Here is a 15,960-nt window from a genome sequence, read left to right as displayed (position 1 = left end):
ACATGTACACACACACACGTGTACACACATGTACACACACACGTACACACACATGTATACATACATGTATTTACACACACATGTACACACGTGTACACACACACATGTACACACACATGTACACACACACATGTACACACACACACATGTACACACACACACATGTACACACACATGTACACACACATGTAAACACACACATGTAAACACACATGTACACACACACATGTACACACACATGTACACACACACATGTACACACACACATGTACACACACACATGTACACACACATGTACACACACATGTACACACACATGTACACACACACGTACACACACACGTACACACACATGTACACACACGTATATACACACATGTACACACACACATACACACACATGTGCACACACACGTGCACACACACGTACACACACACGTATATACACATGTATATACACACACACGTATATACACATGTATATACACACACACGTGGACACACACGTACACACACACATGTACACACACACGTACACACACGTGTACACACATGTACACACATGTACACACACACGTACACACATGTACACATACATGTATTTTGAGATTACTCATTGTTACTCATTTAATGGGCAGTGAGAAATGGGACAAGATTTTGCAATCTGTCACCATAGAAAGATAACTTTTTGTGATGTCACAGGGCTTTAGAGACAAGAAATCCTGAAATTGCACCGAAGCTTGCATAAAATTTGAAGCATTGATTTAGCTATAGGCATGTGTGCTCCTATATATGGCCATGATAACAAAAGAAAACCTAGTTGACCACCTATTCCTTGTACCAGCCTCCACTAAACATGTCGAGGGGTTAGTGCCAGAACCCATTATATGATGAATTATACACAAATGAGTTAATCATCTTGTCAGCATCATGGGAAGGTGTACTATCATTTCACCATAAGACATACTATCATTTCAGCATAAGATAAAACAATTAAAAGATATAAATTTTTATTGTTAACTTTTGGAAACTAGATTAACAAAGAAACATTAAATTATATCTGGCCATGCAGAACTGTAATCGGCCTGCACGTGCAGACACATGTTACTCTATGAACAAGCTCATTATGTCATTGGTGTTACCGGACAAGTGGGGTAGTTCAGCAGTGTGATTCAATTGGTTTATAGTGATCAAGAACACATGGATGTGTTATTTGGGTGTCCCTAATAACATATATGGAATAATTTTAGAATTGAAAACTATCCAAGGGTGTAATTGTGCATTTCCACATGGATATTCTATATGTGACATACCAGTAAATTATACACTATGGCTGTTTTAAATATTTAAAAATACGGAGTCCTTCAAAATAAATTTCATAAAGGTAGAAGGTATGCTTTCCTAAATAAACAATTTAAATTTCAAAATAAAATTTCTTGAGAAATGACAGCTAAAATATTCTTGCGTAACACCAGTGACAAAAAAGGTGACACCAATGACATTCAAGACTGTATCCTTAAAACACTAAATTATTCTTGAGACTACCACTACTTGTTAGCAAAAGTACATGTACATGTATGTAATTAATATTTCCTTAAATGTTTTTTTTCTGGGGGGTTTTCTTTAGCCTACAACTATTAAAGGCCTATTAGAATAATTGTGTGTTTCTGTATTGATAAGATATGGCCGGTCAGACAGTTTAAAAAATATACTAAATTAAGACACATAATTTTAATTTTGTTTAAATATTAAATTAAAGATTTATTCATTCATTAATTTATGTAGTTATTTCCGTGCTTATATTAAGGCTCAAAATCTATTTTACTGTGTACTTTTATTCCCAATAACAAGTGCTGCAAAACTCTACGTTAAATTTTATCAGAAAACGAGGACGCCTTAAACGTGATGTCATTCTAATGTTTTCAGTACATACACTATACAGCAAATCAAACAAATTAGGTCACTATATTCAAGAAATAAATCATACGAACTGCATCATTATTCAAAAGAGTTAACTCTGTCCTTTTAACTAAAAAGCTATTTTAATGCAGGATTTTCAATGTTTTTAACAATAAAATTTAAATAGCCTTTATTGGAAATGAAAACATATGTAATGTAATTTTCCAATATTTGACTACAACTTGATAATACATTTTCGGTATGCTTTTAACTTCTTTATGATAAAGTTAACCTCTTAAACAGGAAAAGGACGTTGGATCTTGTAGTTTCTAACTGCGTTTAGCATTTAGAAAATTTACATTTCCGCACATGTGCGGTTCAACATTTTCAGTTTTTAAAAACAGCTACATGATAAAATATATGTTTCTAAACTATGCACAGTGGACGTTCTGGTCCGGTCCGTGTTTTACCAACACCCATCGCTAAAACTTAATGTCAATACAGATCTACAGTATAGGCATTACGTTCATACCAGTGAATAGATTGTAAAATATAAATTTTCTAATGAGTTGATTCTTAATTAATATAATTTATACAATTATTTACAATTGTTACCAATGGATTATTTGTCTACTATTCACTACAGTCGGACACAAAAATGTAGCATACCTTTTGCAGATCGAATATATAATAACTGAAAAAAATTCTAACAATAGCAGTGGCGGATCCAGAAAATCCATTTAGGGAGGCCCAGCTGCAATGGCATGAGGTGGAATGCCAAGGGAACTTTGGGGAGGTTTGGAAGGGGATCTTAAAAAAATTAAAATTAATATATAATAAAGTTATAACTATCGCAAAATTTAGGGAGGCCCGGGTCCCTGGCTCGGCTCCCCCCCCCCCCCCGATCCGTCTCTGAATAGGGGGCTTAAAAGTCATCAACATTAAATGATTTGGCTTAGTTGATCTGGCACGTATGAGGTCATGTGACAAGCACCAAATTTTAATCATCTTCCTCCATTGTAAGTCAATTTCTACGAGTCAATAGGGTCCGATATCGGTAATTTTTAGGAATAAACAAAAACGACTTAGTCAGGTCCACAGAGAACGCCTTTTTTCATACTATGAAATTTACTACATGTTATTTATTTCTCAGCCGATTGTTTTGTAAATTGGACACAAAAATAGTATTTATGTCTTATTTCCAAAACACTTTTACTTGTCTTCTTGCATCAAACCAAACTGAAATTATTAATAAAAAATGCTTAAATTGTAGAAGGATGGGACAGACTATAGTAAACTTAATGGTTTTAGGGGTTTGTAAAGTTTTGTATTTAGATACTTACTTGTCTGAACTTTATTGTTAATGGAAGTCTTCACTAACTGTGAAGAAAACCTCACAAATGAACAACAAGCAGATGACAACAAATTGGATGTTAATTGCGCGAACCAAGCATAACGCAGTTAGGGACATTGAAGACTTTTTGTTTGTTTTGAGCACACCAAGGTATTTTTATTTTGGGGGGCGGGATGTAGCCCAGTGGTAAAGCACCTGCTCGATGCACGGTTGGTCTGGGATCGATCCCCGTCAGTGGGTCCATTGGGCTATTTCTCATTCCAGCCAGTACACCACGACTGGTACATCAAAGGCCGTGGTATGTACTACCCTGTCTGTGGGATGGTGCATATAAAAGATCCCTTGCTGCTAAATGGAAAGAGTAGCCCATGAAGTGGCGACAGCGGGTTTCCTCTCTCAATATCTGTGTGGTCCTTAACCATATGTTTGACGCCATATAACCATAAATAGAATGTGTTGAGTGTGTCATTAAATAAAAGATTTCCTTTAACAAAGTATTTTTAGTGCAGTAATGTTATGAATAGGTGTTAAAGAGTTGTACGTATTCAGAAACACATTTAAATCTAATTACAGGTTAGCATTCCATTGCTTTTGGGTTATCATGTGTGTACAAATATTTGCTTTGCCTTTTGGGGGCATACTTATTTTGGGCAAACCCTTTATCGCCTCAGCTTTGGTGTAATCCAAGGCTCTTCAGGTGCATGGCACGATGGCAGTTGGACATTCTGAACATGGACAGCACCCATCCAAGTATACAGTCTGTTGAAAGAAAGAAAGAAATGTTTTATTTAACGACGCACTCAACACATTTTATTTATGGTTATATGGCATCAGACATATGGTTAAGGACCACACAGATTTTGAGAGGAAACCCACTGTTGTCACTTCATGGCTACTCTTTCGATTAGCAGCAAGGGATGTTTTATTTGCGCTTCCCACAGGCAGGATAGCACAAACCATGGCCTTTGTTGAACCAGTTATGGATCACTGGTCGGTGCAAGTGGTTTACACCAACCCATTGAGCCTTGCGGAGCACTCACTCAGGGTTTGGAGTCGGTATCTGGATTAAAAATCCCATGCCTCGACTGGGATCCGAACCCAGTACCTACCAGCCTGTTGACCGATGGTCTAACCACAACGCCACCGAGGCCGGTTACAGTCTGTTGAAGGATAATGATACGCATAAGGAGAGGAATCATAACAGTCAACTCGGATCTTAGAAGTTGTTAGCCTGGATAACAAAGACCAGGAATCCTTTTGATGACATGATAATCTTTACTGCCTTTCCACAGGGCAAGTGATGCCCCAAAATATCAATAATTGTATTTGTTCCTTGACCCTTCACTGCAAAACAATCATATACCACTTGCGCTTGCTCATTTGTCCCCTTCAGAATGTAAAAGTGGCTTCTTTGGTGACTGGGATGCACCTGGAATTGGATGTTTTACCATCAACATGGATAATGCAATGAATTCTTTTCCCTGACTTTTTCTATCTCTAGCATTGAAGTTGGTGAAAAAGAAACTCTATCTTACAAAAACCTTATAATGTGGAACCTATTTGAACGAAGATGTTCATTCCATATCTTTCAAGGTTTTACTAATTTTATATGACCTTTTGACCTCTGCTGACCTAATTGATCAACCAATCATGTACACGTAGCAATGCACATCAATCATTACTTCATGCTACAACCTACCATTAAAACTTTTATATTTATATGGCATTATGTTTCCCCTACCCTTAAGTATCGGAAAGTCTGACAAACCTCCTTATCACAAAAATCGTGCCATATGATATATTTTATGTCGCAACCAGTTAACTAAACCTGTTGTTTTCCTTTTCTATTTGCCTAGAAGTATACAAAAACTGTTTAAAAGACTTTGATAACCAGATTTTATAGAAATAAGAGAGAAACTGGCCTCGGTGGCGTAGTGGTTAAGCCATCGGACTACAGGCTGGTAGGTACAGGTTCGCAGCCCGGTACCGGCTCCAACCCAGAGCGAGTTCTTAAGGGCTCAATGGGTAGGTGTAAGGCCACTACACCCTCTTCTCTCTCACTAACTACTAACCAACTAACAATTAACCTACTGTCCTGGACAGACAGCCCAGATAGCTGAGGTGTGTGCCCAGGACAGCGTGCTTGAACCTTAATTGGATATAAGCACGAAAATAAGTTGAAATGAAATGAAATAAGAGAGATGTTTGACCAAAGAAAATGGCTCAGATTTTACGCGTTGGTAAAACCAAATGGTGACCTTTTGACCTCTGCTAACCTCATTAATCAAACAACCATGTAGAAATGCACATCAGTGATTACGTTATGCTATTACCTTCAACTTGAATGATAATATATAATCATTCCATTAAAACTTTCAGAGTTATATGGCATTATGTTTCCATTACCTTAAAAAGGGCGGGACATAGCCCAGTGGTACAGCGCTCGCTCGATGCGCAGTCGGTGTGGGATCGATCCCCGCCAGTGGGCCTATTGGGCTATTTCTCATTCCAGCCAGTGTAACAAAGGCTGTGGTATGTACTATCCTGTCTGTGGGATGGTGCATATAAAAGATCCCTTGCTGCTAATCAAAAAGAGTAGTCCATGAAGTGGTGACAGCAGGTTTTCTCTGTCAATACCTGTGTGGTCTTTAACCATATGTCTGACGCCATATAACCGTAAATAAAATGTGTATAGTGCATCGTTAAATAAAACATTTCCTTCCTATTTATCTAAGCCCTGCCACACCCTTGTTGATTTTAGATGCATTTACTTCTAAGAACCTGGAGTTGTTGCAGAATCTGCGAGATCCAAAAAGTGAGCATACTCTATATGGAATTCTGAACTACACTAAAACACCAGGGGGAGCCAGGTTACTGAGATCAAATATTCTACAACCTCCTTGTGGTAAGCAGTCTTTATTGTATAAGAGTAGTAAAAACATCAACATACACTGTACGCAAGTCTCAGCTTACACTGTATCCCTTTGAGAAATGTTTTTATTTTAAAGTTCTCGGCAAGAGGGTTAGTGAGACCCATGTCAGCATGAAGAATACAAATTTTATTAATGTACTGGGACACAGTTTTGAAAGCTGTGCTGTGGGCTAGATAAGAAATAGAAATATATCTCACAATTGCAGTAAGTGTGATATTAGATAACTAATTTTAAAAAACAAAACAATTATATATATATATATGTCATTTTCGTTGAATAGTTGTATTCGATATAATAATTAATCATTGGAAATTAAATTTCGGTTCAGTTATTTTACTGACACACTACCAACACAGTACCGGAAACAGCCATTACTGTGAAATTCAAAGGCCTGTGTGTGTGTGTGTGTGTGTGTCTGTGTGTGTGTGTCTGTGTGTGTGTGTGTGTGTGGATATATTGAAATAGCTCAATTTTAATTGTAGTCTTTTAAAATATTTCTATTTTTATTTTTCAGACTTGGAAACCATTAACACGAGGCAAGAAATTGTTGTTGAACTAACTGAGAAGGAACAAATCTTTTATAACCTGCAGTCAGTTATTGGGCGTTTTATCGACATAGATCATCTAATTTCTCTTTGCGTTCAAATTCCGAAACAGGAATCGGTGAAAACGTCCGATTCAAAAATCACCAACATAATTTATCTGAAGCACACTCTGGAACTAGTCGCACCACTGCTGGAATTTCTCAAAGATTGTGAAAATCCACTGCTTAAAGCTTATTGTAAGGTAAACTATATAGTCCGTCCTATTCTTCTATAGAAATGCTTTTTTGTAAATAATTTCGGTTTGGTTTGACACAAGAAGAAAAGTAAAAGTGTTTTGGCAATATAAAAAAAACACGACCATTTTTGTGTGCAGTTAAAAAAATTAGTCGGTTTAGAAATAAATAATTGTGTAATACAAACCATAATAAGAAAACGATGCTTACAACATTATGGTCGCCATTTTGGTTTATGGACAGTTGGAAAGAACACATTTTTACCATTGAAATGACAGTAATTTAAATAAGTAAATTGTTTTATTTCATACATCAAACTTATAATGCATTCAAGAACAAAAAAGTACATACTATTGCATGATGGGGTGTTTTATTTATACTGTGCACAAGTTATTGTTACATATAAGCTTTGAAAGGCTTTAAGGGTCTGATCAAAATTTATAATTTTGTGGTTGGGAGTGTTTTCGATCAGGATTTTATGCACCAGTTTGTTGCCTCTTCTTTTGGAAAGTATTTCTAGACTTCAAAAGATGGCTAATACACAGCAATATATGGTAAAATAGATACATGTATTTGTGAAAATACAATACCTGAAACATCTTTGCAAGCTTATTGCAAGGTAAATTACATGTAGATATTCTAATATTTTCATCATCGTTGTTAAAGGCATTCAGTTATATGCTGACTGTTGACCTAATTAATGACCCGGGGCGGGACTTAGCCCAGTGGTACAGCACTCGCTCGCTGTGCGGTCAGTCTGGGATCGATCCCTGTCGATGGGCCCATTGGGCTATTTCTCGTTCCAGCCAGTGCACCACAACTGGTATATAAAAGGCCGTGGTATGTACTACCCTGTCTGTGGGACGGTGCATATAAAAGATCCCTTGCTGCTAATCGAAAAGAGTAGCCCATGAAGTGGCGACAGCGGGTTTCCTCTCTCCTTAACCATATGTCCGACGCCATTTAACCGTAAATACAATGTGTTGAGTGCGTCATTAAATAAAACATTTCCTTCTTCCTTCCATTTTATTGCAAGGTAAATTACATGTAGATATTCTAATATTTTCATCATCTTTGTTAAAGGCATTCAGTCACATATGCAGACTGTTGACCTGATTAATGACCCAATATAAATGATTAGATTCTGTGCAGCTTATATTCATTGATCTTACCTTTCGTTGGTGTGTCAATCTGATTAAAATTAGCTCTACTGGCATAATCCCGTATGTTTTCAAATTCTTTCAAATCACTGACATGATTTTGCAAGTTAGGTTTTGATTGGTCGAATGAAAGGTCAGCTGGACATATGAGCTCCAACGGGGTGCTGTTAGATCCACAGGTAATGGTAATTAACCAGTGGAGCTAATTTTAATTAGATTGTTGGTGTGTTTGTTATTCAGTCACTGGAGGACAGCCGGTTTGATGCCATGATAAAGAGTATTAACAGTGTTATCCATGAAGACACCAAGTACCAAAAGGGAGCTCTCAACATGAGGACACAGAAGTGCTTTGCAGTCAAGGTGTTGTATCATTACACATATTCTGTGTTCACAAAACCCAAATACAGGATCGTTAAGATAGTGTGATTAAGTATTCATTGTGCTCTAGTGGTGTATGTCATATAAATAATTTTGTATATACAATGAAACCCCGATTGTGCGACCATCAGCTGGACTTATTAAAATTGATATTAATTTTGGGGTGATCCTAATACTGAATTACCAACATTCAAATGATGATTATTTGGTAAATATTGATTGTGAATTTTACATGTCCCCCCCCCCCCCCCCCCCCCTTCTTTTCGGTTGCCACGTCTGCCTCATGCTGGCTATGCCATTGGCACACATATACATACATACATACATACATACACAGTGTTTCTGCCAGAAATAATTTTTTGGATATGGCGCTATGGAATTGAATGCAACCACAGTTAGCAGGGTGTGGGGGGCCTCCCCCAGAAAGAAAATGGATTAAGCTTAGGGTTAGGGTTAAGAAAATCAAACATTAATAAAAAGAGTAATTCATTTTGTTAAAAGGTTAAAGGTTTACCCTCTGGCAGAAACCCTGATACATTATTTTGACATGTATTTTAATTGGGAAACTATTAGATAAAGATTATGTCAAATTTCAGTTTTAAAGTACTATAAATCAGGCAATGTTTGTGAGCATAAAATATTAGTAAATTTAGTGAGGCTATATACAAAACGCTAAAATATCTAGCTTAGTTGACGCCATATTTTTCCAGATATGTGTTTGATATGCTGGTACAATAAAAAAAATCAATAGTTGATAAATTAGCACATTTACATGTAATGTACATATTTCCTTTAGATGTCAGAAACATAAATAGTAACAACTGTATTTAATATTTCACTTACTATTTCACCTCCCTTTGTGTTTATTTTCAGCCAAAAGTAAATGGTAAGTTAGTTTTAGCAATAATAATACAAATATGCAATTGCATGTATACAGCTGTGATATGTTGTCGATCATGTCAGAAATATACAGAACTTCACATATATGTTGTTTCCGCTTCCTATTTATTGCACTAGTTTATTTTACACAAGAATTTATCCTGTAACTTATACTCATGATATCCATGTCATAAACTCATATGATAATTTAGTTTATTAACCCGGTTAATAATAGTATGCAAATTTGCAGGGTCTCTTATGTAATGTGTTGCTGTGTGTTTACAAGCCAACGAGACCTGTATACTTGAGCATAACGTTTTCAAAGATTTAATTAAAATATGTGATGTCAGACTAATTGTGGTGACGTCACATTAGCGATGGCGGCGACTTTATAGTACTGTGATTTACTAAAAATTGAATTACAATGCTATTTTAGAAGTGTTATAGGAGAAATAGAATTCGCTACTCGTGATTTTTAATATATAAAATATCAACCTCGTGTAGTTAATTTGTATTTGTCTCGGCAGAGCCTCGACAAATACCGATTAACACAGACTCGGTTGATATTTTCCATATTAAAAAATACTTGTGATGAATGCTCTATATATACCATGAGACCACGTAGCGATCGAGTGGTATGTTCTTGCACAAAATGAGTAGAATAAATAGGAAGCAAAAACAACGTATGTGAGGTTCTGTATTTATTACATACATGTACCTTCTTTTATTTTTATACAAAAGCATTTTTTAATTTACTGTTGTAACAACACTTTCTAAAATATGTTAATCATCCTCCTTTCATGGATTAACGTAACATTAAGAATCATACTCTGTGGCAATCTTGTAACGATGTAACATAATTTGTAAATCAGACATATGATGTCAGTAATAAAAAGTATTAACGCCAGTAAACATAAAAAGAGAATTCCCCATTTACAAGTTCCAGTGCAGATTGCACATATGTGTAATACAAGATAAATTTATTACACAGTTTGAAAATGTCTTTATCACTATAGTAAGATTGAATACACGTGTATGTAATAAACTATTATTATTATTATCAGGCTTTCTGCCAGAAAATAATTTGAGGGAACATATTGAAAACAAAACAGACCATAGGTTCTTCTTTTAATTAATTGCTTATGGTTTTGAAATGTACAAATTGTGCTCTTTGCCAAGTATTAAACAGCAGTTTTCTTACTTAACTAGTATAATCTGTGTCTAAATTATAAGTATATATTCATTAATTTGCATGATTTTATCCATACCCTCTGGCAGAAACCTTGATTATCATTGGTTATATAATGGTGCGTCACATTTTGGTGAAATTTAGTGCAGTCATCATAAACCAATTAACAAGAAAACATGTATTTGGTAGAAAAGATGTGGTAGAATGATATGGCTTCTGTCCTGAACTTATTTTGGAAATTTTAAGAGATACAGAATTTGATTCTAAGTTTTAAATATATATGTGGGTTTTTTTTACAATGTTTTTATTCAACTTTTGAATTTTTATATTGATATTCATCATCAATGCATTAATTCATCTTGATATGTAACATTGCCACAATTTTAGTTATACAATTTATATATTTATTTACTCAAAATCAATTTTGGTTTCAAAATTCCACATGATCAACATATATGTTCTGCAAACTTTAATCATAATGCAGTAAGCTGGAAATCACAAATTTCAACTACATCTGTAACTTGTTTCAAAGTGGTATACACACACACAAACATTCTCTCACACATGTACACACACAAACACATTCTCACATACAGACACACACACACACACACACACACACACATCACGCACACATACATCCACCCACACAACACACACATACACATACACATCACACGCGCGCACACACAGAGAGTTGAAATCGTTTTTATTCATTCTCTTTAGGTCTTCTTGACCTAGCCAGGAGAACATACACAGAAATTGTGGATGATATTGTTGGTGAGTGACATTTTACTTTTTATTATATGCATAAACATCAAATATATAAATCTACAGAAACGACAAAAGTGATAGTCAGTGAAAAGCTTTTAGTGACATATTTAAACAAGTGCCGAAGTAGCTCTTTGGAGCTTGAATTACCTGCCTTATAACTTTGTAAGAAGAAGGAAATGTTTTATTTAACGACCACATCAGCACATATTATTTACGGTTATATGGCGTCAGACATACAGTTAAGGACCACACAGATATTGAGAGAGGAAACCCGCTGTCGCTGCTTCATGGGCTACTCTTTTCGATTATCAGCATGTGATCTTTTATATATATCATCCCACAGATACACTGTAGGGTAGTACATACCACAGCCTTTGATATACCATTCGTGGTGCACTGGCTGGAATGAGAAATAGCCCAGTGGGCCCACCGATGGGGATCGATCTTAGACTGACCACGCATCAAGCGAGTGCTTAATTTAGCTCTGGGCTACATCCTGCCCCAAATCTGTAAGATGTTTCTAACTAACAGAGCATTTTGAACGACTGCAATTTCACATTAAATACATGTCCTGTTTATAATATCAGTGCTTATATGTATTCAGTGTATGTCTCGCGACGGGTTAATTTAGCTCAGTCGGTTGAGTCCTCGCCTGATTTGCCAGCTTGCATCATAAGATCGAATCACCTTGGTGGATCCATTCAACTGATTGGATTTTTTCTCATTCCAAACAGTGCACCACAACTGTTCTAAGGTCATGAATTGTGCTTTCCTGTCTGTGGGGAAAATGTAGCGGGTTTCCTCTGATGACTACGTGTGAGAATTACCAAATGTTTGACATTAATTAATCCATGTGCTCTAGCAGTGTCGTTAAACAAAAACAAACTTTAACTTTTCAATGAATGTCTGGTCATTCAAATGTTTGGAGTTTATAATGTGCTGAGTTGCATGTCATTAACCTTCTGACTACTGCAGGCGAGATATATCTCTCAAAGAAAGAAAGAAAGAAATGTTTTATTTAACGATGCACTCAACACATTTTATTTACGGTTATATGGCGTCAGACATATGGTTAAGGACCACACAGATTTTGAGAGGAAACCCGCTGTCGCCACTACATGGGCTACTATTTCCGATCGGCAGCAAGGGATCTTTTATTTGCACTTCCCACAGGCAGGATAGCACAAACCATGGCCTTTGTTGAACCAGTTATAGATCACTGGTCAGTGCAAGTGGTTTACACCTACCCATTGAGCCTTGCGGAGCACTCACTCAGGGTTTGGAGTCGGTATCTGGATTAAAAATCCCATACCTCGACTGGGATCCAAACCTAGTACCTACCAGCCTGTAGACCGATGGCCTAACCACGATGCCGCCAATGGCCAGTATATCTCTCAATGTCACGCAAGCTGACACGCTGTATACCATATACAGTAAATTCTCTCATTTACATTTCCTGCCGTTTTACACATGGCACTGACCAGATATAAAATTAGAAAAACACTGATGAACATTATTTTATGTATTTATATGAAGAGTTCAGGTGCAAAACGCGATATAAACCATTTTCATGCTAGTTTTTAGTTAAAGCCATTATTGTATGTTAGTAAGGGCTAATCGTAGGCCCGCCGATTTGCTGTAAAACGTTATTCATCCTTATGAAGTTGTGTTGGGTAAATCCCGTTTTTTAAAATATTAAAACGCGATATACGCCAATTAAAAAAACAATTTTTACTGAAAATGAAAAATGGATATATCGCGTTTTCCGCCTAAACTCTTCATATATAAAACATTTAAGTAAAAATATGTAGTTAAAATTTATAAATTTGTATCCCCTCGACCTTGTTTTTTTTTCTATAAAAATTAATCCAATAGTGAGAAGGTTGAACAAGTATTCGCGTTCTTAATTTGCTCATCTGTTTTCATTGATGTTAGTACAATTTTTGACAGGAGTTGTCAAACAGCTGGGTGAACAGTACAACCTTCCTCTTCGAACTGGGTTCAGTACGGCTCGCAATTTCTACATACAGCTCTACTGTGGTGGCTCGGAACAACATTCAGAGGAAAATCTGCCCGGAGTTTTCCTTAAAGTTACCAAGTTCAAAAGTACACTCAGCTTCACAACAACTGACCTGGTCAGTTACTTAAAAAACCTTTTTTTAACTTTCATATAAGTTTTGCATTAACCTAATCACTGTTAACAATTTCGCTATGCTGTACTAGCTAGTACAGCTTCAGTTACTTCAAAAACCTTTTTTTAACTTTCATATAAGTTCTGCATTAATCTAATCACTGTTAACAATTTTGCTATGCTGTATTAGCTAGTACAGCTTCTGAGTTACTTCAAAAACCTTTTTTTAACTTTCATATAAGTTCTGCATTAACCTAATCACTGTTAACAACTTCGCTATGCTGTACTAGCTAGTACAGCTTCAGTTACTTCAAAAAACTTTTTTTAACTTTGATATAAGTTCTGCATTAACCTAATCACTGTTAACAATTCCGCTATGCTGTACTAGCTAGTACAGCTTCAGTTACTTCAAAAAACTTTTTTTAACTTTGATATAAGTTCTGCATTAACCTAATCACTGTTAACAACTTCGCTATGCTGTATTGTAATGAACCATGTTTTTATCCATTTAACTTTTCTGTCCTAGTTTCTTTTTTTAGTTGTAATTTTATTTTGTTATATTCTCTATTTCTTCTGTATTAACTATACTAATCACTATATACTAACTGAATAATATTGCTGGGATAAAAACATGGAATTCATTGTTATTAAGATAAAATTTTAAGTAGGGTAATATTTAAAGGTTTTACGGTAATTTAACAGGAAGTGAAATATATATTTTTATTTGTATTTTCTTTTAATTAATTTTTTTATTTTGTTAAGTGGATACACTATTGTAGTAATAATAGAATATTTTGGTGAATTTTAGGCGTAATTGTTATGGGTAATAATTTTTATATGATTGTTTATTTGGGATGAACCAATGAGATACAATTTCGTCCTCATGTTGCCCGTGTGGTCAAACTTGGAACTTTACTTTCTGATGTGTTTTCATAGGGTCAACACGTAAGTTATTATGGTTTGGGTAAATTAATGTTTTAGGGGTGTGTTAAAGCCTAGATTTTAGAGTTTCTTTCTCTCTCTCTCTCCGTTTCCATATGCTTTATTACTGGCTATGTGGTTAATCGTTGTACATTGTTAGTAAAAGAATTGTTGTCATTTTGTTGGTTGTGCATGGGGGTGCACGTCATTTATTTTTCTTGGAAATATTATTTCTAAACATGCAGATAAATTTTAGTTATTTGTTTTCCGATATGTTTGTTTGAGGTTTGGGAGGTGTAGTGAAATCCGTGATAATTCGGCTTTCAAACCAATTGTTGAATTTCTATGTGGGATATTCACATTTGTAATAGGGGCTGTTGCGGAAATTAATTGTAACATGGAAGAATTGTAGTTTTGGGATTTTGGTGTAAATCATCTTTCAAATCAAATTGATAGTTTCTGATAGGGACTATTTTATTTGTAATAGGAGTTGTAGCCTAAATTACCGATATTATAAGTTTTTCATGTAGACCGGTGTTTTATTTGGTATGGAACTTTCAAATAAGTATATTTGTCGGAAATCTCATGGTAATATTATCGTATAACTTGTCAAATGTCCACAGTATTTTGTTAAGAGCTCTTTGTCTTTGTGTTGAATAAATGTTTTAAAATTGTTGTGTTTTGGTTAACCTTGTGGCAGGTCGTTAGATTACTGGACAAACCATTATTATAAAATGTATTAAGTTGTAGAACCTTTTGGAAGTCCACAACCGAAAGGGGTGGCCGGACCTGGCGTGGAAATTTATCATTTTTGTAAACACCGAGTCACATGATTTCAAGTGAACTCAGGGTTTCGTTTCAGTATTAGCTAGTACAGCTTCAGTTACTTCAAAAACCTTTTTTTAACTTTCATATAAGTTCTGCATTAATCTAATAACTGTTAACAATTTCACTATGCTGTACTAGCTAGTACAGCTGCAGTTACTTTAAAAACCTTTTTTTAACTTTCATATAACTTATATATAAGTTCTGCATTAATCTAATCACTGTTAACAATTTCACTATGCTGTACTAGCTAGTACAGCTTCAGTTACTTAAAAACCTTTTTTTTTACTTTCATATAAGTTCTGCATTAACCTAATCACTGTTAACAATTTCGCTATGCTGTACTAGCTATAGTATACAGCTTCAAAAAGTTTCCTTTCATTTATGCAATTGGCCGGTATAAAGAGCTTTTAAAAAAACGTGTGTACAGGATTTTAATACCCCAGCAGGCACTCATAACGGGGAAAATAAAAATCATAATTTCTCACTCAGAAATGATCATGCATTGGTTTAACGTACACTACCATTGGATGATTTGACGGCAACAAACCTATCACCTTGTAGGTACTAAATATGCAAAGCACACACAATGACGTCACGTAGTTTAAAGCTTTTGCGTTATAATTACGTCTTTCTGGTTTCAGTGTTAAACTTGTAATAAAATGGTAGTTTAATGCAATTCATTATAGATTTTTTTTTTTTTACAAAATATATAGAACTTTGGATTTTGAAAATTGAA

The 15,960-nt window shown here is 35.4% G+C and overlaps 1 protein-coding gene across 3 annotated transcripts in view; it reads left to right on the top strand.

Annotated features, from left to right (window-relative positions):
- LOC121387729 (mutS protein homolog 4-like) overlaps window positions 1-15,960 on the top strand; it is a 53,792-nt gene that overhangs the window by 16,720 nt on the left and 21,112 nt on the right. For all 3 annotated transcript variants that reach the window (XM_041518926.1, XM_041518925.1, XM_041518924.1), the window contains exons 9-14: window positions 6,015-6,158; window positions 6,701-6,972; window positions 8,365-8,484; window positions 9,376-9,388; window positions 11,297-11,350; window positions 13,295-13,479. In XM_041518926.1, the coding sequence (XP_041374860.1) occupies window positions 6,015-6,158; window positions 6,701-6,972; window positions 8,365-8,484; window positions 9,376-9,388; window positions 11,297-11,350; window positions 13,295-13,479 (788 nt within the window). The remainder of the gene's footprint in view (window positions 1-6,014; window positions 6,159-6,700; window positions 6,973-8,364; window positions 8,485-9,375; window positions 9,389-11,296; window positions 11,351-13,294; window positions 13,480-15,960) is intronic.

Source organism: Gigantopelta aegis, chromosome 13 (assembly GCF_016097555.1).
Source record: "Gigantopelta aegis isolate Gae_Host chromosome 13, Gae_host_genome, whole genome shotgun sequence".
NCBI classification, from domain to species: domain Eukaryota; kingdom Metazoa; phylum Mollusca; class Gastropoda; order Neomphalida; family Peltospiridae; genus Gigantopelta; species Gigantopelta aegis.
This window is presented reverse-complemented; position numbering and strand designations above follow the sequence as displayed.